Source organism: Talpa europaea, assembly GCF_964194135.1.
Source record: "Talpa europaea genome assembly, chromosome: 14".
Lineage (NCBI taxonomy): Eukaryota > Metazoa > Chordata > Mammalia > Eulipotyphla > Talpidae > Talpa > Talpa europaea.
The window spans coordinates 6063122-6084276 of record NC_140082.1 but is presented as its reverse complement, the minus strand read 5'-3'; the positions used below and the strand labels follow the sequence as shown (position 1 = coordinate 6084276).

Here is a 21155-nt window from a genome sequence, read left to right as displayed (position 1 = left end):
ATTTCCTAGATTCAAGGAATAGGGCTATTTAATGGACTAGGTGGCCATTTTCATTGGTGCATTTGTTTCTCCTTTAAAAGACAGTAATTTACATCTTCTGATGTACGTTAACCTACCCCTGCAGTAGACTTCAGTGTCAAAGGTGTAGCACAGAGACTCGCTACATGGTTAACATCTACTTTTCCAGTGGTATCTGGCTGGTGTAAGCAAAGGTTCCAGAATGGAACTTTTGGGGGAAAAAATAACAAAATGATAAGCATCCAAGACTGACAGTGCAGTTTAGGTCTGAACTCAGCTCTTGGGCAGTGAGAGGCCATCAGAGTGCACGTTAGAAGCTAGGATTTGCTATTTCCTAGGAACGTCTTCGAATGTAAATATCCTGGACATTAGAAAGTTGGTTAATTGGATATAAAAGAATATCCTTTATTGAAGAGAAAGATTGATACATGAAACTGACCCCAGAAACAGCAGCCTCCTTTCTGACCTAAATTTGTGTCACTTTGTTTTTATACCATTAAGCAACATTCTAAGAATAGTCGCTTATTTTCTATTTGTTGCGTTATTTAAAATCCTCATTCACTGGGTTTTGGGGCTTTTGGGGGGTGCTTTTATTTTTTGTTGTTGTGTTAGATATAAACTTTCCATCTATTTTTGCTCACTTTATTAATTTTTGCAAGAGCGTAATGGGGCAGACTGTACCTGCTATTTAATGAGTTATAGGTCATTAATTAGTATTAAGATACCTATTAAATTACATGAGTAATAACTAAATGTAACTATTATAATTGTGAGGTGCCCAAGCCAATTAAATTGTAATATAAAAAGTAGCCTTTAATTTCAATCATTGTTATTACTCTTGGCTGCCCTGTAAATACCAATGGCTGATTGCATCCACATAGTATCAGTTGCACTTAAAAAATCAGGAACTATTAGTTATTTTATGACCCCAGTGCCTGGTTGTAAATGTATTTATAAACAAATATTTTTTGCAGCCTTTTTATTTGTAGATGTTGTTTTTGTTTTTCTTTTACAGTCTAACAGTATATTTTCTGTTTTGAAGTTGGTGATATATGCGGGGCCTAACACAAACAGTAGGAAGGTTGCTGAATATGGAGGCAATACACTGGGATATGGCAGCCGTAGTGTCTTAGGAACTGGTTGGCCGAAAGACTTGGTGAAGGTATGGTATGCAGTCACAATCCCTTCCTAGAAAAGAAAAATGAACTCACATTCCTCAAGTCTTAGCTGTAATTCTCCCAAATATTTGCTGTGGGGTGCTTTGTTGAGGTGGGGCTACCCTACCAGGCCTGTAAACTCACTATTCCATTCAGAATGACCCTTGTCACCGGTTGGGCAGCAGAGCCCTGTCCAACCCAGAACTCCATGGATTACTCCATAGACTGAGATGGTTGCAGCATTCTCTGCCCTGTCCATTAAAAGGACTGCTGGTTCTTTCTGCTTCTCTGGACTGGAACTACAGGGCCATTGCTATTCAAACAAACAAACAAAAACTGATTCAACAATGTTTTCAAAGAAATTTGAGCCTTTGGATCAAAGATACTGACTCATTCTCACACTGGTGAGATTTGGGCCATGCTTTGTAATCTGGGCCCTTGAGTTACATCCCTACCTAGAATAGAAATATGGACTGAAATGCCCAGGAAAACCTGGAAATTTTATGCAGAGTCTGTTCCCAGAGCCTTTACCTCATATGTTATGTATGTTATGTACCCCCGTTAATGTAGCCAGCGACTCCAAGTTCCCTCCACTGCTCAGGTCAGGATGCATCTGAATTCTGATGAGCACAGCATTTCTGATTGTCCTTGGGTTTCCTACCTTTTGCTTCTAACTCATGGTGTTGGTTTTACAATATAGAACAGTTTTCCAGCTCTCTCTCAGTGTCCTTGAAGAGTACTGAACTGTTGCCTGCCTTATTGGCACAAGTGAGGTGGTGAAGTGGAGAGGGGGTGGACAGAAAGAGTAGATACCTGTGGAAGGTATTAAAATCATGCCCAAGGTTTAATTAGTCTTTCCTCGGATCCTGCTATTGGGCAATTGTGGCCCATTTCATAGATGCCTTGTCCCAAAAGCTACCTGGTCAGGAGAGATACCTGAAAGGGTGATGGCTAAATGAGAGGGAATGGAATTTGAATCAGCAAAGCAAATGAGAAAAGGAGTGGAATATTGCTTTGGTCCTTTAGAAAGTAAATCTCTGAAATTTATTGCTCTCTTGAAAATTGTGTGTCATGTTTTTAAAGTACATTTTCCCCCCTTAAATTTTAAGGTGGAAGGAGATACAGTCACCTTCTCCTTTGAAATGAGAAGTGGCCGTGAACACAACACTCCTGATAAAGCTATGTGGGGCTTTGCTTGCACAGTTCGCGCTCAGGTACTTGAATCTAACCACTGCTCTGGGCATAATGTACTTTCTCCTATGTGCCTTGGTTACATACATCATATTTGCCTTGGAAATGGGGCAAAATATGAGCTACTGTTTCATCCATCTCTTCCATTTGGCAATTGTAGTCTACCAGTAGAAAGCAGTAATTTATGGAATAAAACTAGCTATAACCTAAAATCAGTTCAGGAGCATGAAAAGAATCCATTTCTTAGGGGTTTCCATCTTCAAAGCCTGGCAAGGTGATCCACCTCTGGCATCTTTCCACAGGCAAAGAAGACACAATAGAAGCAAACACTTGGATTCTCGGTTTTAAGAGTAGTAGAATCACTGTTTTCACTCTATTCCTAAAGGCTCTTCTTCCTAGTCTGAGTCTCTCTCTGCTTATTTACTCACATTATGCTCTGTATATAGGTTTAATCTACTATGCCAAATAGCTACTTTTCCCCAGAAATCTATGTAAATGATTTCTTTTCCCACTCTGGAAAAATCAAAGAGAAAGAGTAGTAGGAGTTCTGCTAACCCCTCCAGTCGCCTCATTTGTAAATGTATTTTAGACTTGGAGTTTAAGCAAGCTAAGACTTTCTACAGGGGACTTATTGTAGAATGTAAGCTCCATGAGGGCAGGGACCTTTATTTTATTCTCTGCTACATCTCAGGTACCTAGAACAATGGCTGGTACACAATAGGCACTCAATAAATATTTGTTGAATGAATTCAGTGTAATCATTTGACATCTTGGTTCGAGCGCTGCATGGAGATGACAAAGCGAAACAGTGATTTATACCTCAGTAGGCACAGCAGAGGGTAGCTATCCAAAGAATCTGAGCTTCTTGCATGTGATTCAGGCTGTTTCTAATATGGAGTCTCATTGGCTCTTCTCTCTCCAGAATTGTGTTAAGACTTCACTCTGTGGTCATTCCCGTGCCACCATCTATCTCATGGTGTTGGGTGCTGTCCCTCTTTCCCATAGCAACGGTACTGGCTGCTGCTCTGTGAACCCCTTGGTCGGGGACAGTGCAGTGTGGTGAAGTGCAGGCCAAGCGCTAGGCCCGTGCGCACTGACCAGTGTGGTTTACCCTGTCTACATTGTAGGAGTCTTCGGAGGATGTCTCGGGAGGCTTACCCTTTCTGGTAGACCTGGCTTTAGGTCTGTCTGTGTTAGCTTGTTCCATGTTAAGAATCCTGTACAATGGACCAGAAATTACCAAAGAAGAAGAAGCCTGTCAGGAGCTATTGCGGTCTAAACTTTTACAAAGGTAACAAAAAGGTTCTAATTGGGCTAGTTTTGTTCACAAAGGAAAAAGGACTTTATGTGAAAAACTACTTTTAGTACATTTCCCGGCTGATTGTGCCTGCTGCCTGACAATCCCAAGGGTGTTATTGTGTCTAAGAAATAAGATGAAAATTACTCCAAAGTGCCTCTGGCCCTTACTTTATTAAGTTCGAAATTGCAGCCTCAAACTACATAAGCTTTTCTCCAGTCCGAATATTGTATAATTAAATTAAAGGATCCCCAAAAGGATGGGTAAACGTTCAGTAAAGTAAACATAGCAAAATGTTTATTTGTCAAATCTAGGTAGGTGTGCATGGGCATGAGTCCTGCAATTCTTTCAGATTTTCTATGCATTTAAAGATTTTCATAATGAAATGTTAGGGAGGAGGTAGATTCTCAAATATGTGATTTAATATGCTTATTCTCTAGCCTTTGGAGCTTTGATGAATACTTAACACATGATTTGATGCCACATGTGTTTGACGTATCTGCACACCTTAAATAACTTTCCAGATAGAAGCAGAAGTGAAGAACCTCTTTTCTGTCCACCTAGGTGCCAGTGGCAGGTGGAGGCCAATGGTGTGATCTCCCCTGCCCTTACTCCAAGCCCATCCCCACTGCCTCTGACCATTGAGGAAGACAGAGAATTCACCTATCCCTCTGACGTCCTGGTGCCGCCCGTTGGAAACTACTTTGACCTGCCCCGGATCAGGCTGCCTCCGGGAATCATGATCAAGCTCAGGGAAATTTCTGGGCGTGCTAGACCTCAGTTTAGACCAAGTATTAAGTATGTTGCTGTACAGCATTTTACTTTTCCCCAATGAAAAAAAATGTTTAACAATTGAAGTGAGTCTATTTTCAGCAGATAACCTCTAATTTTACATTATTCCTACTGAATGTTAACCCAGTACTCCTGGCCATACCCGCAGATGGTTCCAGAATATGGGCCTCCAATCAGTAGCATTAGCATTACCTAGAACCTTGTTAGATCTTGGGCCTGTTTCCCACTTACTGACTCAGAACCTCTGAGACTGGGATCCAGTCCTGCGCATTTTGATAACTTTACCTAATGATTCTGATGCACACTGAAGTTTGACAGATTGTAGGTTCTTCCTGGGTTGTTTGACCTTCTACAGAGTCTAGCATTTCTTTGTGATTCCTAGAGAGATGTTGCTTAAAGTCTGTTGTGCAGGCTTCTGCTCTGCCTTCTGAGGCCAGATTGGCCAATTCAGAGAGAAAATGTCAAAGAAGAAATACAGAAGCACCTCCTCTGTTTTCAGCTCAACATCCAAATGCACTAAATACTGTATACATGGGCAGGTGAATGGTGCCGGAGATCTTTTTTTTAGCCTTAGACCTCTTCCAACTCTACTATAACTCTAGCTCAGAATATACAAATCTTAGAAGATGGAGTCTCTTTAATTTTGATATTCAGCTTCATCAACTAATGTCACTTATATCAGTTAATAAATAATTGCCAACTTCATGGAAAACCATCACTATGGTCATACCTCTTTATGGTAATAAAAAGGATGTAGTGAATATTTAACATGTTTAAATCAAAGCCTACAGTCTGCAACCTATAAAGTCCAGTATTGGTATGTTGAGAGCATGGCATACACCTGACTGGCTTCTATTCTAATCACAGAGAAGTAATTCAGCCAGACGTGATGGAGGAAATGGTGGTATCATGTGTTATTAAGCATTTGAACTTGGTTGATGCACTGCAGTCGCTAATAAACTTCCAATATCAAGAAGAACATGCTGAGGAATATGATTTACTGTGTAAAATTATGGGAGAGACCTTTAAGAAGCTCAATGCCATGGAGAGACAGCTGCAGGTAAGTGAAAGCTAATGCATTTAGATTTCTCTTACATAAGTGTTGGAAATCATTTCCTTCCCAGAAATTTAATGAAGTTTAAAATGTGATCTAAATTTTTTTAAAGTAGTTATTATGATTAAAGTTTCCAAATTGCAGATTGCACTTATTTTTAGCTTCTATTTATATATTGCTTTGTTTGGATGTATCTGCTAGAGTGTTGCAGAATTGGAACAGAAATGGCAAAGTGAGGTTGAAGATGCTATGCAGGGGAAGCTGGAGAACAACATGCCTTTCTTCTACGACTACCATTTTAATGAGGTGAGCAAAGTGTGTGACCTCTCACTGGGGCATTGCTGCATATAGAATAAAGGTATTTACTGTGTGTACAGGTAAAATAATGTCCCTTCTCAAAATGTGCACACCCCACAATGTGCCTATTGGTTAAATAAAATGCATTAGATCAAAGGTGAAGTAATACAAATAATAAATATTGTTATTTTTTAGCTGATGGATAGTCTAATAAAGGTGTTACAATTATCAAATTTTGCTTCAAGTCTTAAAAAAAAAAACAAATGGCAGGGCCTCCCTTGTGGCGCAGGGGTTAAAGACAGCACTATCAAGCTACTGCCAGCCACTACAGCATATGTTTGATCCCTGGCCAGCCAGGGAGGTGACCCAGACACAGCAGACCTCTCCTGTCTTGTCTGTTGCTCCCCTCAGCCAGTGTATTTCAGTACATCTGACTGTTCTGCTCCCCACTCTGTTTCTGGTGAATCCTCTCACCACCCCCCTCGCACCTTTGGCTTACACCTCAGGTCTTGTATGCATAAATTAATAAATCTTTAAAAAATAATTTTTTTAAAAAGGCAGAGTTCTAAACACTAAAGAGAGCCCTAGAAAGTGCCATTTTAAAACCATCAAAATACTTTAGTCAAACTATCATGTGTGTTTTTGGCACAGAAATATGACTAAAGGTGATAGTTTTTTTCTCTGAAATTTTTTTATTCCAATATAGGCACAACAAAATTAGTTTTTTTCAAATCCTGCATACCATCTTTTCTTGATTTTTCCTTCTTTAGAACAAAATGAAAGAACTAGAACTTTTATGTTCAATGAAGGAAGTCTCCTTTGATGGAAATGATCTTGAGAACATGGTCCTATCACTGAGGTTGGTGATTTCATATCTGTGTAAAACTTGTTTGTCACCTGGACGCTCAAAACAAAATGTAATCTAATGTCGTAACAGATTTTGAAAAATATTGTGCATTCTCTAAATATTTTAGAGTGGAAAACTTATGTGAAAATATTTATTTTAACTTTGAAAAGTTGGCATAGGCATTTGAAACTGGGCAAAAGGAACTGAAACTGGCCAAGTATACAGAACACTAATTCCTTCAGATGTGGGGAAGTGAACAATATTTTTCAGGTTACTTTAGTTTCTGTCTTCTCATTTCCTTTGTAATTAAAAAGAAACTTGGTTTTGGTAAACTGGAGGCGGACTAAATGCACATCAGCTTTCCTTTATAGAGAGAAGTTCCTACAAGAAGTGAATTCTCTGAGTCAGAAACCCTCACATCCTCTGGCTAAAACCAAGACATTAGTGAAGAGCTTAATGAACCGAGCTGAGCTTTTGCTGCACGTCACCATTGCCGCCCAGTCCGGCCTCACCAGAAGCATCTCGGGGACCCCTGCTGAAACACCAGGTATTGCTGAAAGCCAGCTCCCCTCAGACTCTGTGCTAGTCTGTTCATAATATATGCATTAACTATTGAAAAGAGAAATCACTCTGCGTACTCCCTAGAAAGGGGAGAGAAAGTCAGTTTCAACATATTTTACCTTTTACTTTTTTCTGGCCAAGAAATGCTGTTCATTGACTTCATGTTTTGTGAGTCAGCTGAGCCTCAGGGCTCCTCCTTCCTGCCTCTTCACTTTTCTCAGGAGTATCTAAGGAGCTCAGTGGCATGCATTTTTCTAATCCCAGTGCCTCTTATTTTTAGTTTATGATTTGTCATTTTCATAGTAACATATATAATTAGATGTCAGCATTGTGAATCTTGTAAATGCATCGTGTTTTCCTCTTGGAGCTGAATTTGCATTTCATTCTTACCATGTGGAATCTTGTAGCAGGAATTTCCGCTATTAGTTTTTGTTCCTGGTTACATTTTCTATTTTTTTTTCTTCTTTTTTTTTCTTTCCCTGTTACATTTTCATTGTGATGCTTAAAATAGATTCCAGGGAAATCAGCGAGTGTCCTTTTTTGAGCCAGATCCGCACGACTGGGAATAGCCCATAAATGTGACTTCTCACCTCTGGAGGGCAATTGAATAAAAATGCTCCTCGATGAAAGACCCCGTGTTCTCTAACCCCCTTGCCCAGTGGACGCCATTCGGCCAGGGAACTTATTTTTATCCCAGCTCCTCTCCCTTGGAAGAGAGTCTAGGATGACTCCTGGGTTTCTGACCCTTGCAATAGGCATAGAGCCCTGGAAGTGTGCCTGGCATGTGTACGAATCTGCTAAATAAATAAATCAGCTAAATAAACCAAGGATTAAAGAGGGACTAAGGGCTAGCTCTGAAAAAACTGAGTCTGGGTTATTTGAATTAAGGCATTTTTCTTCCAGAAGTTTCTGTCTTTCTCCTCCTTTGCTTTTCAGAATGCTTACATTGATAATTTTTGAAATTAATTTTTCAGCCTTTCTTTGGAACCCAATTTAGTGAAAAGATTTTAGTTTTTCAAGCTAAAGTTTATCAGGTTAAAAAGAAATTGGCCTAAAAGTCATCACTGTGTTGCTGGCTAGAGTGGTGGCTGAGCTCTCACTGCAGCAGCGACACTTAGGCTGCCCTATGTCCTGTGTTCCATTTAGCTGTCGCTGCCATCCTTACACACTGATTGCCAGAAACTAACCTGTTTATTCCTTCCTGTTCCAGCCTGCAAATCAGCTTCTGAAACCAAGGTGATATCTCATGCTGTGCGCCAGCCTGTTTTCCTCCGCAGCATGTCAGCTCCTTCTGACCTGGAAATGATTGGTAACGAAGATTTGGAATTTACTAGAGCAAATCAGAGGTGAGTGATGAATGACCAAGGTTGGATTCCCATATGCAGCTGGATGAGCACATTCATCAAAACACAAAGTAGGTTTCTGGTTTTGCTCATCTGACCCTGTTTTCATTTCTCTGTAGGCGGCGCCATGTGACCAGCCACCGCAGCAGTTCCTTTACACTCCTGCAGTCACTGGCCATCGAGGACAGCCGGGACAAGCCCACCTACAGCGTCCTGCTGGGGCAGCTGTTTGCTTTCATCGGCACCAACCCTGACCAAGCAGTATGTCCCATTCTGCTGACTGCAGATGAATAGCACGCAGCGGCGCCAGGGTCTCGCAACAGTGGGCAGGAGTCAGGTGTCTTCCTTCTCATGCATTTCAGGTGTCCAGCAGCAGCTTTCTTCTGGCTGCGCAGACGAGGTGGCGGCGAGGCAACACTCGCAAGCAGGCCCTGGTGCACATGCGGGAGTTGCTGACGGCGGCTGTGCGAGTTGGGGGAGTGACACATCTTGTGGGTCCAGTGACTATGGTCCTTCAAGGAGGACCCAGGTCAGTTGTTATATCATCCTGTCTAGAAGGGCAAAGCCATTCCAAAGACTAACCTCGGGCTCAAAATATAGACTGTCATATTTGCCAATGTTTTCCCCAAAGTATTTTATTTTTATTTTTATAAAAATGGTACATGATTTTACAAAAAAAAAAAAAATTAGTGTATTTAACAGAAAGTAAAAGTCACTTATCTTTTTCCCTCTAAAAGCCATCAGGCCCCTTGTCAGAACTCTGATTCATGACCCACAGGAGTCACCTGCCCACCTACCCATAGAGGTGCCCACAAGGCATGGTAGGCAACAAACACTAATGATTGCCACAGCAACTTCCAGAAATTATCTCCTAACACTGGCATCATTATTCCTTTACCCTCAGTTATTAATTTCACATGTGATATGTCAAAACATTTGAAAAGCTGCATAAAATTCCATAGTATAAAATAAATATCATAAAATATAAAATATTTATCAAATATAAAATAAATATAAATCCAGCATCTGAAGATAATGCCTGTTAACATTTTAGTGTCTTGTTCTGTCTTTAGTGTAGCCTTAGGTAACTCCTAAAATGTTTTCAGTGATTGTAAAGCAGGCCATCATATTCCTGAACCTTTTTGAGCCAATTCCCTATTTTTGATTTTTGGATTTATTTCATATACTTTATTTATTTTTACTATTATAAGTAATACTATATTACGTATCTTTATAGAGAAATCCTGATAGTTCCAGTTTTGGCTAGTATTAACTGCAGTAGGCTCTACCCCATGTTGTGTCTTTACATTGGCTTCTCGTACTCTGCTAATAATCAATGTGAACTTGAAAAAAGACTTAGCTAATCTGTTTTAGCCTTGGTTTTCTCATTAGTACAATTGCATTTACAGTGTGCAGTGCTGCAGGAGATATTGTAAAGGTATCTCAAGCAAATGATTTTATTATTAAATAAGTCAGGGGAAATGTTGGGTGCTGTGGTCTTAGTCATAGAGCTGCTGAGGACTTTAACCTTATTAAATGCTCTGAGTGCTCCTGCGGAAGGGAAGCCTGCTTAACTTGACCTTGATTACTCTGACTTTTCTTAGTGTGGGCCTCTGTCTTTGAGGCACACTTAGGAATTCTGCTCAAAGGTCTTCTGTGGCCCTGCAGTGTGGAAAACAGGGAGCTAGATAATCTCCAAGCTCTGGATTCACCAAGACATTCTTGGGTTTTTTCAAAAGAACTCTCCTGCACTCATGTTCATTCTCACTATTCCTGACATGGTTCAGGATTCCTGAGCTTTGGTCTGTTTCATAGAATTGAAGAACTCACCTGTGGTGGGATGGTGGAGCAGGTCCAGGAAGCTTTCGGCGAGACCATGACCTCTGTCGTGTCCTTGTGTGCGCGTTACCCTATTGCTTGTGCAAACAGCATTGGGCTCCTGTGTACCATACCATACACCAGGTAGGCAAGGGGATACCTTTTATTGTATGTAACACCACCATATAGTCAATTACAAATTTAATGCACACTTTTTCATAAAAAACATTGCATCTCTTGCTTTGATTATTCAGTGACACTATCACTCTAATTAAACATGCTTGCCTCTCAACAGCCACCTAAAGTTACTGTGTGAATGCCTTCTTACTAAATTCCTACATGATCAAAAGTGACCACTAGGGGCTATATTACGTTGTGAAGATAGGGAGGTTTAAAGGGAAGAAAAAGACCCCTAGGACATTACTTACACATTTGGCAAAGATTGTTTTGCCTGTGCACATTTATTTCCTCCTTTAGTCACTGGTTAACAATTTGAAGATAATGACCACTCATGAAGTCATTCTTTCAATCCCTTTCTGATAAATGTATAATTTTTTTCTACTGTGGCAGTCTTGAGTCGATTCCATCAAATTTTACCTTGCTCTTCTGTATGAACAAACCAAAACTGAAAGTTCATTATTTGTGATGGAACCCTCATTAAAAAAATGTATTTTTGTGTTCAGTTGTATATGACAGTATCCTAAATGGTAGACAAAGAACCAGACTGTCAGTTTTATGCCCCTTTGAGAACCTGATTCTAAAAGGGAGAGATTCCTGAGGGCTGTTCTGTGTTTATTCCATGTGACCCTTTCTACCTGGCCTAGGAGTGAAGAGAAGTGCCTGGTGCGCAGTGGCCTTGTGCAGCTTATGGATAGACTGTGTAGCTTGAGCAGCCAGACTGAGTCCAGCTCCAGCGAGAAACAAACCAAGAAGCAGAAGGTGGCCACTATGGCCTGGGCAGCCTTCCAGGTGCTTGCCAATCGCTGCGTTGAGTGGGAAAAAGAAGAAGGTAGGAAGTGGGAGTCCTTTCTAGAGCTCAACTGTTTCTTTTGTTGCTGTGTTTACTAAGGTTTTGTACTGGATGGGGGACATAAAGACTGTAGTGAACTAATCAAATGGGTGGTTTGATCAATTCATGACTTCGCAAGGGCCTCCTCATTAGCATAGTTCTGTGAAAATGTATGGCTATGTTATGACATTAAGGAGAATCCTAACCTGGAGGGCATTATACTAAGGGAAATAAGGTAGACACAGAAAGACAAATACTGTGTGATCTCATTTATGTAGATTTGGAAGAAGTCTACATAAGGAAGGAGGAAGGAGATGGGGTCAGGGGTGCAGTTTCATTGATAAGATGAATACATTCCTCAGACTCATGTACGGTGTGATGACTATATCATAATCCTGCTTTATACTTGAGATTGCTTTTTCCAGTGTGCTCACCAGAAAAAAACAAAGGTGTGAAGCAATATGTTGTACACCCTTTAAAACATCATATTGTACAACCTAAATATTAACAGTTTTTATTTTTCAATCATACTTCTCTGAAACTGGATAGTGGGGGAGATAACCACCCTGGAGGAATAAAACAACCCCAGGAAACTGAGAAGATATTTTTCATTTTCTTCTTGTTAGCACTGCTGACAGTCTTCAAATAGGTATTTTTATGAGATGGTTTTCAGTTGCATTTTCAAGGTGCTATTTCCAAATTGTATTTTTAGTAACCTATTCAATTTAAAAATAAACTGGAAGGATAATTTCTCCATAATATCCAGGAATTTTGTATATGGGTTATTTGTTTATCTTTTTATTCATTTACTATGCATTTTATTACTTGAGAGCCAGGCAGATGATGAATAAGGCATTTTTATTCCTCCCTTTAAGAAATACCATCCTGTGGGTGAAATAGACCCATATACAAGTAATTGCAGTATGATCAAGCCATAATCAAGGTTCTGAGAAGTACTGTGAGAACAGAGAGGTTCCTTCAGACCAGGTGTGCTAGGGCTTAGGTGGAGCTTCCTATAGAAGCAGACATGTGAGTTATAATGGAAGGATAAAGAAGACTTCCAACAGGAAGTAGCAGTATTATGTAGGCACCAGAATCCAAGAGAGCATGGGAAGTTCAGAAAATGACAATTTTTGTGGCTTTTACAGGAAATGCTGGAGGGGGTAGGATGGTTATGATACTGAGGAGAAAATGAAAGATCCAAAAAGGCATTTTGTGCTTGAATAGAGGTGGGCTATGAATTAAAAATCAAGATGTTTTTATCACGGTAAAATGGTAGCAGTGTTTTCACAGCTTGAACCCCCCTTCCTGCCCTCTGCCCACATCACTGTCTGGATGTGCCAGGGTTATCTGATGAGGAGACATTAATGGGTGGCTAGTGCACTCTGTGCAAGTTAGGGGAAAATTAAGCCAAGGGCAGCTCTATACAGGGCAGCCAAGAGGCAGGCTTGCCCCACTGCAGGTTTGCATGAATTCTTTGGCATTTACCTTGCTTTTCCTTTCTTTAATTCTGAAGGCGGCTCCACAGAGGCTGTTCACTCAGGCCTGGCCCGCCAGGTGTCCAGCCTTCTCACTAACCATCTTGCCCGAGCCACTGAGTGCTGTGGCAACCAGGCTGCTGGGAACGATGCTCTCCAGGACGTGCTTAGTCTTCTCAATGATCTCTCAAGGTATGGCATGCCCAGGTGAGGGAGGGTGTAAATTTCCTCTTGAGTGATCGAGGTCCTTTCTAGTGGTGATTGTCTTTTGAAACATCTAAATTGCAAGACTATTCTCACCTGCTTCTACCTCAAGAAAAGTGGTAGTGATTAAAACATTGTATTTAGTTTCAAAATGCCAGAATTATTTAGGTGAATATCTACATCATAAAATATTATCAGTTGCTTTAATAGTTTGCTGGCAATAGCTGCTGGTCTTTTAAGTCAGCGCAGTGGAGTTCAGTAGCCAAGAATCCTTACCTTCATCATAGCAAGATTACAAAATAGTTAGGACCTGTAATTAACTTGTTTCCTCAAGCACTATCTTTTTTTATATATATTAAAAGAGCAGGTTTATTAGGGAAGGGATAAAACAGTTAAAGACACTTGCATAGACACAAGTGGTCAGAAAGAGCTGTCCCAGAAGGGACAGGTTTGCTAAGAGAGGCCTGCATGGTCATAGGTGGGTGGCCTTGACAGGTCACGGGCAGGCAGGAAGGCTGCTGCCCTGCAGAGGAGAGAGTGGGTGAAAAGAGGCACTTGCCTAGTCACAGGTGGGCAGAGGGAGTGCTGCTCAAGTAGTGTTTTTAAAAGAAGATACTGTGAGAAGGTCTAGTAGCAGCATGTGGAGCCTTGAGGCCCACAAAGTCTTGTCTGTAAGAGACGTCTTGTTCTTTGGCTTCTTTGTGAAATGAATAGGTTGGCTGTGGCAGGTCTCAGGAAGCTGAGGTCTCTGCAACATAATATGATGTTTGGTCTTAGAGTACTCCTTGAAAAGGAAAAAATACTAAGCCAAAAAACTTCCAGTTTGGGTTTCTAAGTCTTGGTGCTAGGGAATTATGGTGAGATATCAGGGATCAGAAAATAGTAAAAAATCTCTTTTTAAGTATCATTCACCAATAGTGAGCTCTCATCAGGTGTTTATAAGAATCTTAATTCTCCTGTATAAAAACATAGTGCCAAATTCATATCTTCCTCATGAAATCTGAAGACATCAGTTTAATATCTTTTAGGGAATTCTTGCTTCTGAATTTCTGTAGGTCAACTCCCTGAGCTTTGTGTCCCTTTTTGCCCTTCTTTTCCAGGAGTCACATCGGTAAAGCCATCCTGAGCCAGCCGGCTTGTGTGTCCAAACTCCTCTCCCTGTTACTTGATCAGCGGCCATCTCCAAAGTTGGTCTTGATCATTCTTCAGCTGTGCCGGGCAGCACTTCCGCTAATGAGCGTAGAGGACTGTGGGAATGTGGAGCTCCCACCATGGAGCTACTCTGTTCCTTCCCTAAACAGTGAGCAGGAAGATCCCAGTGATCCAGCATCCAAAATCGCCTCATTGCTCTTAGCAAAGCTGGCAGATTATGTGGTCCCAGGTGAGCAGGTCCTGGACAGGAGAAGATGCCCCCAGATGTCCACTTCCTGTGGATGGGCAGACTGGGCTTTCACTTGTCTTAACTGTGACTGTGCTTCCTCTGACTGAGGGTGAGGATGTGGGAAGTGGGAGGAAGAGAGATTCCAAAGGCAGTATTCAGTATATTCCCTCTCTAAGGGAGCCGCATAAATAACATCGCAACTTTTCTGTTTGCTTAAGGATGCCAGACAGTTCTTTCTCCGACTGCTTCTGAACCTGACACTACATTGACAAAAGCCAGTCCCAAGAATTCCTTAAAAGGAGATAAAGATCCTGGAGAAGAAAGTGAAGCGGTAGACGGCAAGCTCTCTATCTTTATCCACAAGAGGGAAGACCAGTCCTCCCATGAAGTTCTCCAGCCATTGCTAAGGTGACTGTGCTCATTGTCAGAGCTGTGTGTCATGAAGCACTATTCATGTCAGAAAACCCTCACATATTTCAACTGACTCAGCCCTCATAACATTCCTATCTCTATCTTATTATACATGGAGAAACTGAGGCAGGGCTGAAACACAGATGCAGGCCTGTCTGATCAACCTGTTATTAGCTCCCAAGACCCAACAGACATATAGCTGTGGAGAGTCTAACATGTGACTCGGGCTTCAAGTGGGAATAATGCAATTCGGTTCCCAGTGTTGGCATTGGCAGGTTTAGGGCTACCATTCACTCTGAGGTGGAGAAGTCAGAGAAACTTTGTGATAGCTTTATTGAATTGAAATATGAATGACATGATTTTATTACAAGGAAGTAGAAATAAAATTATTACTAAAGATGATAGGGCCTCCCCTGGTAGCGCAGGCGGTTGAGCACAGTGCCGTGAAGCTGTCTGTAGCCTCTGCAGCGCCAGTTTGATCCCTGCTGGCCGGCAAGGGTCCCACATGGCGCAGCAAATCTCTCCTGCCTCTCCCACTGCTCCCCTCAGCAGTGTATTTCGTCAGTCTGCCTGTTCTGTTCCCTACTCTGTCTCTGGTGAATCCTCTCACCCTCCTGTGCGTCTGGCCTATACCCCTGTTCTTATATAAATAAATAAATAAATCTTAAAAAAAAAATAAAGATGATATACCTACAGGGCACTGTTAGTGAGATCCAGGATGACAGGGATGCCTGCCCCGGGACACGATGGAAGAGGGTAAAGGATTGGGTGATGGTCCCATCTGTCTTCGTGACAGTGGGAACTCTCAGGGGCTAATGTCAGGGTCAGAGCAGGTCAGTGCTTAAATAAGGAACCTCTGAGGAACATTCTTGAGCATTACGCAAAGTTATAGTACAAATTTGGTGAGAGATTTTTGGGAGAACCAGGTGTGAGAGTCAGGAAAAGCCTAATTGTTAGAAAAGGACATCCAGACATTCACTCCAAGCCACCAACCGTGCTGCTCTTAGCCCCTCACTGGGATTTAGGTGGCTGACCAAGTGTCTCTTTTTGTTAGAAGTTCAGTGTCGCTTTTGTCCAGCTTTTTGGTTTGTACATCATTTTCATAGATTCAACTCTAAAAGCAGCTCTTGTTAGATCCCTACAAGTGCTATAAATAAATAATAACTCATTTTCTTTTTTGAGAAATTGTGTGTTGCATCGTGCAGCACCACACTGACAAAGACACGGGAGTTGTGGAGCAGGCTGCACAAGGCAGGATGCTGCTGAGAGCAAGATCCTGGCCGTTTTTATCGATAGAATAATCATAGAGCATCAGCTATGTGCGTTAGGAGGACAAGGAGAAAGGATGGGTGAAAGGAATGTTATCTAGGGCTTGGGGGACATGAGTCTGCTGACCATGTTATTAGCTTGATGACCAAGTGTTGTAATCGAAACTAGACCCCAGACCCCCGGCCATGGTCCTAATCTTATCAACAAGGCATTCCGCTGATCGGCCTCTGGGGTCCCTTGTCATACATAGATCCTCGCCCCCCACCCCACCCCCCCGCCCACCCGGGCGTTCCTGGTCATACCTCTTGATGTATGAGTTGGGAGTAAGTTTATGCATCCATCCTCAGCCCCCCAGGCGTTCCCAGTCATACTTCTTGATGCATACCCTTTCCAGAGTGATCAAGCTTTCTGCTCTTGATTGATATGAAAGGCGCCTTGTAAGGTTCGCCTCATATGACTTTGACTGGACAGTTCTGACCTTTGTATAGGAATGCAGAACTGCAGGTAACCATAATGGTGGCTGAACAGGCTGCTTAAGTCTAGCAGACCCACAGTTGAGTTTTAGTGTAGATTTTAAAACTCTGTCTTCTATAGCATATGACAGTGGCAGAGCCATTTATGGTCACCTCTCAGCCTCAGCCCCTGCCTTTGATCATGCCTATAAAGATTGTTGCCTCTCTCTGCCTTCCCTTTTTAGTAGCTCAGAAGGACGGCCATTCCGACTTGGTACTGGTGCCAACATGGAGAAAGTTGTGAAAATGGATCGAGACATGACCAAGGTAAGCCTGAAATGGAGAAACCTGCTTTGACAAAGCCATGGTTGAGGAATGTCGCCATGCTTCGGGTTTTCAAGAGAAATTAAAAAAAAAGTTCAAGTTTCCACAAAAAGGCAGGGTGATAAATTGAAATCAGTGACCTAACTGAGGCCATTTTCAAGAGAACTAATTAAAATTAATTGGTCATTAATTTTAAAATGTAAATGAATTGTGGTTTTGACTCGGACGTTTTTCCTTAGCTCTGTTTATAGCTTTAAAATACTTTAAAAATGATTATAGATGAAAGATTTAAAAAGTAATAATAGATAATAATAAAGACAAATGGCTCATAAAAATATAAAACTCTGCCCAGGCTCACAAATTACTTAAAAACTAAATAAAGGAAATATGGGGGAACCAAATAAGACATCAGTATAAAAAAATGACAGTACAAAACACAACAAAGCAAAAACGGACAATTATAAATCAGAGACATCCTGCAGGGGAGGAGGAGGGGAGGGACTAAAGGGAGGGAGGGAGGAGCACAGGGGACTGAGGTGATGGTGCACGGGTGCATTGGGGAAGGAAATTCTGGGGACTATACCTGAGGGGATGGGGGGAAGCAAATACTGTTTAAAAATGAACAATGATGTAAAAAATAAAAAAATATTAATATTAAAAAAAAGTAAATAAAGGAAAAGGATAAAAACAACAGCAAAACACCATTTTTCACCTGTTGGATAAAATTAACCTAGATTAATCATCCCATTCTTGTTAAAGTGGATTTTATAGGCCTTCACAAGTCTCCAGAGACAAGCATGTTCTTCACAATTCTATTTGTAAAAAGCAGTCCCATATGTAATGGGTCTGAAGGAATTGTTAGTTCATATTATAAATACCACACCACCAAAAAGTAATCAGGTAAGTCTATCTGTACAGATGCAGAAACACATTCATGGCATTTTGATGACTAATACAAATAAATTTGGAAAGCTGTGTGTAGAACAACCTGTGACTGTCAGAACTTGCTTGGAAAATACCTAGAGGAAGAACCACTGTCTGCGACAGGAGAGGACATGGGCTTTTTATGGAAATTTAACTTTCCACATACAGTATTTCAGTATCTGAATTTTTTATAATTGAGCCTGGATTGCTGTGGTATTTGGAGAAAGGGGCTTGTAAAGGTCTGGTGCCACAATGAAGCATGACGTGAACGTGGTGACGGTCTTCCACCTGCCCCAGGGTGGCTGCTGTGAAGTGATCACTGAAGAGGCCGCTGCTGCTCTTCGCAAAGCAACCAAGTGGGCGCAGTCGGGCCTCATTGTCAGCGTTGGTCCCCCTGTGGAGTCGGTCAACCCGGAGACCGTGAGCGGGCTGTCCACAGGCGACAAGAAGAAAACCGCCCAGACCTCCATCTGCCGCGAGAGGAATTCTGAACTGGCCAGGTAAAACCTTTCACAGGTAGACCCTGTCCACATTCTAGGCCTCACTTCGTTTTGGGTTTATTTTAGGATTTTTCATTTTATACCATCCTCTTGACCCGCTGGAAATAAAGACAGGGGCTTTAAGTCCACATGGGTTGTAGCAGTTGCTCTCAAAATCAAGTCTCAGGACCCACAAGTGAGACAGACAAGGAGGGGCGCTTCTGACTGAGGAGCCATCTGGACACAGAGGAGTGTTTTTATCTGAGAAAGACCCCTAGCAGGAACAATCTACAGTTTTTTCCAGAATTAGTGAACTTATAAACCGTAAAAGCCACTTCTCTACTTTCTTGACCTTCACTGGGCTTCTACCATTCTTCCTGCTAACCTTTGTAGGACCGACCCCGTCCGACCCTTCATCAGTGGGCACGTGGCAAACAGCATGGCTGCAGAAGTGATCGCCTTGCTCCATAGCTTGCTGATGGCCCCTGAATCCAATGCTGCTCAGATATGGACCACAACAGCAGAAAAGGTTAGAACTGTTGTACTGCTTCACTGAGGGAACAAGAAGTTCCTTCACAATATCTCCTAAAGGTTACGGGTGTTGAGATGTAAGCAGTATGCTGTGAGCTTTCCTTCAAGTAAGTTTTTTGCTTTAGCTGATGGTGTTATTATTACAGTACTTGATTCCCCCATATTTTGAGGTGGTGTAGTTCCAGTTCCATTCTACCACATAAACAAAAGTGGGCAAAATGTCAGTTGTTCATACTCAGATCCAGAATCCCTTCAGTGCCTGCGACCCCCGGGAACTGTTATAGGCCCCTCGTCATCCTTACTGTCAAACCGCCAAAGCTTTAACTACTTCTGTATGTGCTACTTCTTGTATTTAGGTTCTGTCTCGGGCACTGATGTACATTCCACAGTTGGGGAAATATGCAGAAAGCATTCTGGAAAATGGCAGCAGCAGTGGCAGGAAGCTTGCCAAACTTCAGAGAATCGCCCGCCAGGCCGTCGCTGCACTGTGTGCACTTGGAGGCTTCAAAGAGACAATCAAGATAGGGTCTGAGGTTCAGGTGAGCAGCCACCATTTTTCCCAGGTCATGGCTTTCCCCTGTATTTAAGCATCCATTGATAAACTGAGCATCACAAGGCAAATACTGCCCACAGAGACAAATATCCTTGCTCTTTTAGTTAATTAAGGAATCTGAGAAACTCCCAAATTCTGATCTATGCCATGCTATAGGTTATTCCATTATTTAGTGCAGTACTGTATGCTCTTAACTACAATGTGCTTGAACTCTGGTGTCATGAATAGTGGCAGTATTTTAGAACTGAAAGTTTGAGATTATGGCCTGTTATGATCTCCTTGACAAGGTTTTAGGGCCTATTATTTTAGTTCATATTCAGGTTTTAGTATCTGCATTATAATAAAGTATTACTGTAATGCTGATAATGATAGCAGTAAATTTACTCTTCCTACTTGTCACATGAGACTCTGCTCACAGCACCTGAACTGGTAGGTGGTGATAATCCATCTGTGTTCCAGGTTCTAGGCAGAGGAATATCAGGAAGCATCGGAGTGGTGGCTTCTATCAATGAACAGGAAGGTATAGCTACAGTCAGATTCCCACTCATAGACTGTAGAAAGACTTCGCAAGCATCAGACACATTGACTATTCCATTGTCTAGACTTTGTGTTCCAAGATCAGAGGTAAGGTGATTTTTAAATGTGTCATAAAATGTCACTGCAAATGGTAACTGTACTGCAGTGAACAAATCATATGTACATGCACAGGACAGAAGCACAAATATGTGTTCTCTTAAATTTTACTTGTGAGGCGTATTAATGTATTTACATAATTATTTAATAGTAACATGAAAATTCTCATCTAAGATGGCAAATGCACGTCTTTATGTTAGGAATATTCCACGATGTATTGTGTTTTTAAAAGTTTTGATCTAGTATGCAATTTTCTGTTGGTGATTTTAATGTGTTAACTGCAAATTTGAGAATTAATTCCAGAAAGTAATAACACCCTCATTTCTTATAAACTAACTACTTGAATTTAACTTTTTGCCATGCCCCCCACCACCATCAGGCATTGCCTCTTCATAAACTGTCCATTACTGAGAAGGTAGTACAGGCAGTCCAGTCCATGTTGCTTCCTCAAGAGGGGAGTCTCTCTATTCATACCTCACTTCCTGCAACAGGAGATGGGTCAGCTCCTGTGATGGCAGTCGTTCGGCTTCTGGCTGAAATCAGAACAAGGTGAGCACCCTCCAGAGAGCCCCAAATGTGCTGAGGTGGTGGCAGGCCGCAGAGGTGAGGGTCCTTGCTGGGCTTCTCCACTCTGGGCTTAGTAACTCCACAGCTCGAAATGCGAAACCGAGTAACAGAAACCAACCTCTGGCATTACGCTTGACAGTTTTGTTGCATTCCCCAGTTTCTGCAAGTAAATTGAAGTAAATTTAGCAGTCCACCTAAAGCAATAAGCAAACAATTGAAATGTGGTATTTGGAACACACTGATTGCTTGGGCAAAAGAACATTGTTCTGTCATAGGGATTCCTTCACCACTAAGCCTTTTGAAGATGGGTCAGGCCATGTTAATACCAGCCTGATCTATTCCTCTCCAAATCGATGCTAGGAAAACTAGAGTTTGCCAATAGTAGTGGTGTCAGAAAAAACAGTCTTTCCTGAAAATGTTTATTCACTATTAAACAACCGTAATATGTTTCTGTTTTGATAATGAAATTTCCCGAAAGTCTATGTATTTGGAGTCAGGGGAGAGAGTTGAGCATACAGGTTTTCCAAGGGTTTGGACCCCTCTCGTCCCAGAACACTAGTATTGG

The 21155-nt window shown here is 41.6% G+C and overlaps 1 protein-coding gene across 2 annotated transcripts in view; it reads left to right on the top strand.

Annotated features, from left to right (window-relative positions):
• The window catches only part of HECTD4 (HECT domain E3 ubiquitin protein ligase 4), a gene marked incomplete at both ends in the record, with an annotated part of 170513 nt that overhangs the window by 96741 nt on the left and 52617 nt on the right, over positions 1-21155 (top strand). For both annotated transcript variants that reach the window (XM_084254197.1, XM_084254196.1), the window contains 22 exons: positions 1061-1180; positions 2285-2389; positions 3494-3657; positions 4228-4461; positions 5323-5515; positions 5711-5815; positions 6577-6665; positions 7025-7200; positions 8425-8560; positions 8677-8818; positions 8920-9086; positions 10373-10519; positions 11200-11384; positions 12901-13054; positions 14167-14447; positions 14666-14855; positions 16825-16906; positions 18125-18327; positions 18700-18835; positions 19194-19376; positions 19850-20014; positions 20403-20572. In XM_084254197.1, coding sequence (XP_084110323.1) covers positions 1061-1180; positions 2285-2389; positions 3494-3657; positions 4228-4461; positions 5323-5515; positions 5711-5815; positions 6577-6665; positions 7025-7200; positions 8425-8560; positions 8677-8818; positions 8920-9086; positions 10373-10519; positions 11200-11384; positions 12901-13054; positions 14167-14447; positions 14666-14855; positions 16825-16906; positions 18125-18327; positions 18700-18835; positions 19194-19376; positions 19850-20014; positions 20403-20572 — 3527 coding nt within the window. The remainder of the gene's footprint in view (positions 1-1060; positions 1181-2284; positions 2390-3493; positions 3658-4227; positions 4462-5322; positions 5516-5710; positions 5816-6576; positions 6666-7024; positions 7201-8424; positions 8561-8676; positions 8819-8919; positions 9087-10372; positions 10520-11199; positions 11385-12900; positions 13055-14166; positions 14448-14665; positions 14856-16824; positions 16907-18124; positions 18328-18699; positions 18836-19193; positions 19377-19849; positions 20015-20402; positions 20573-21155) is intronic.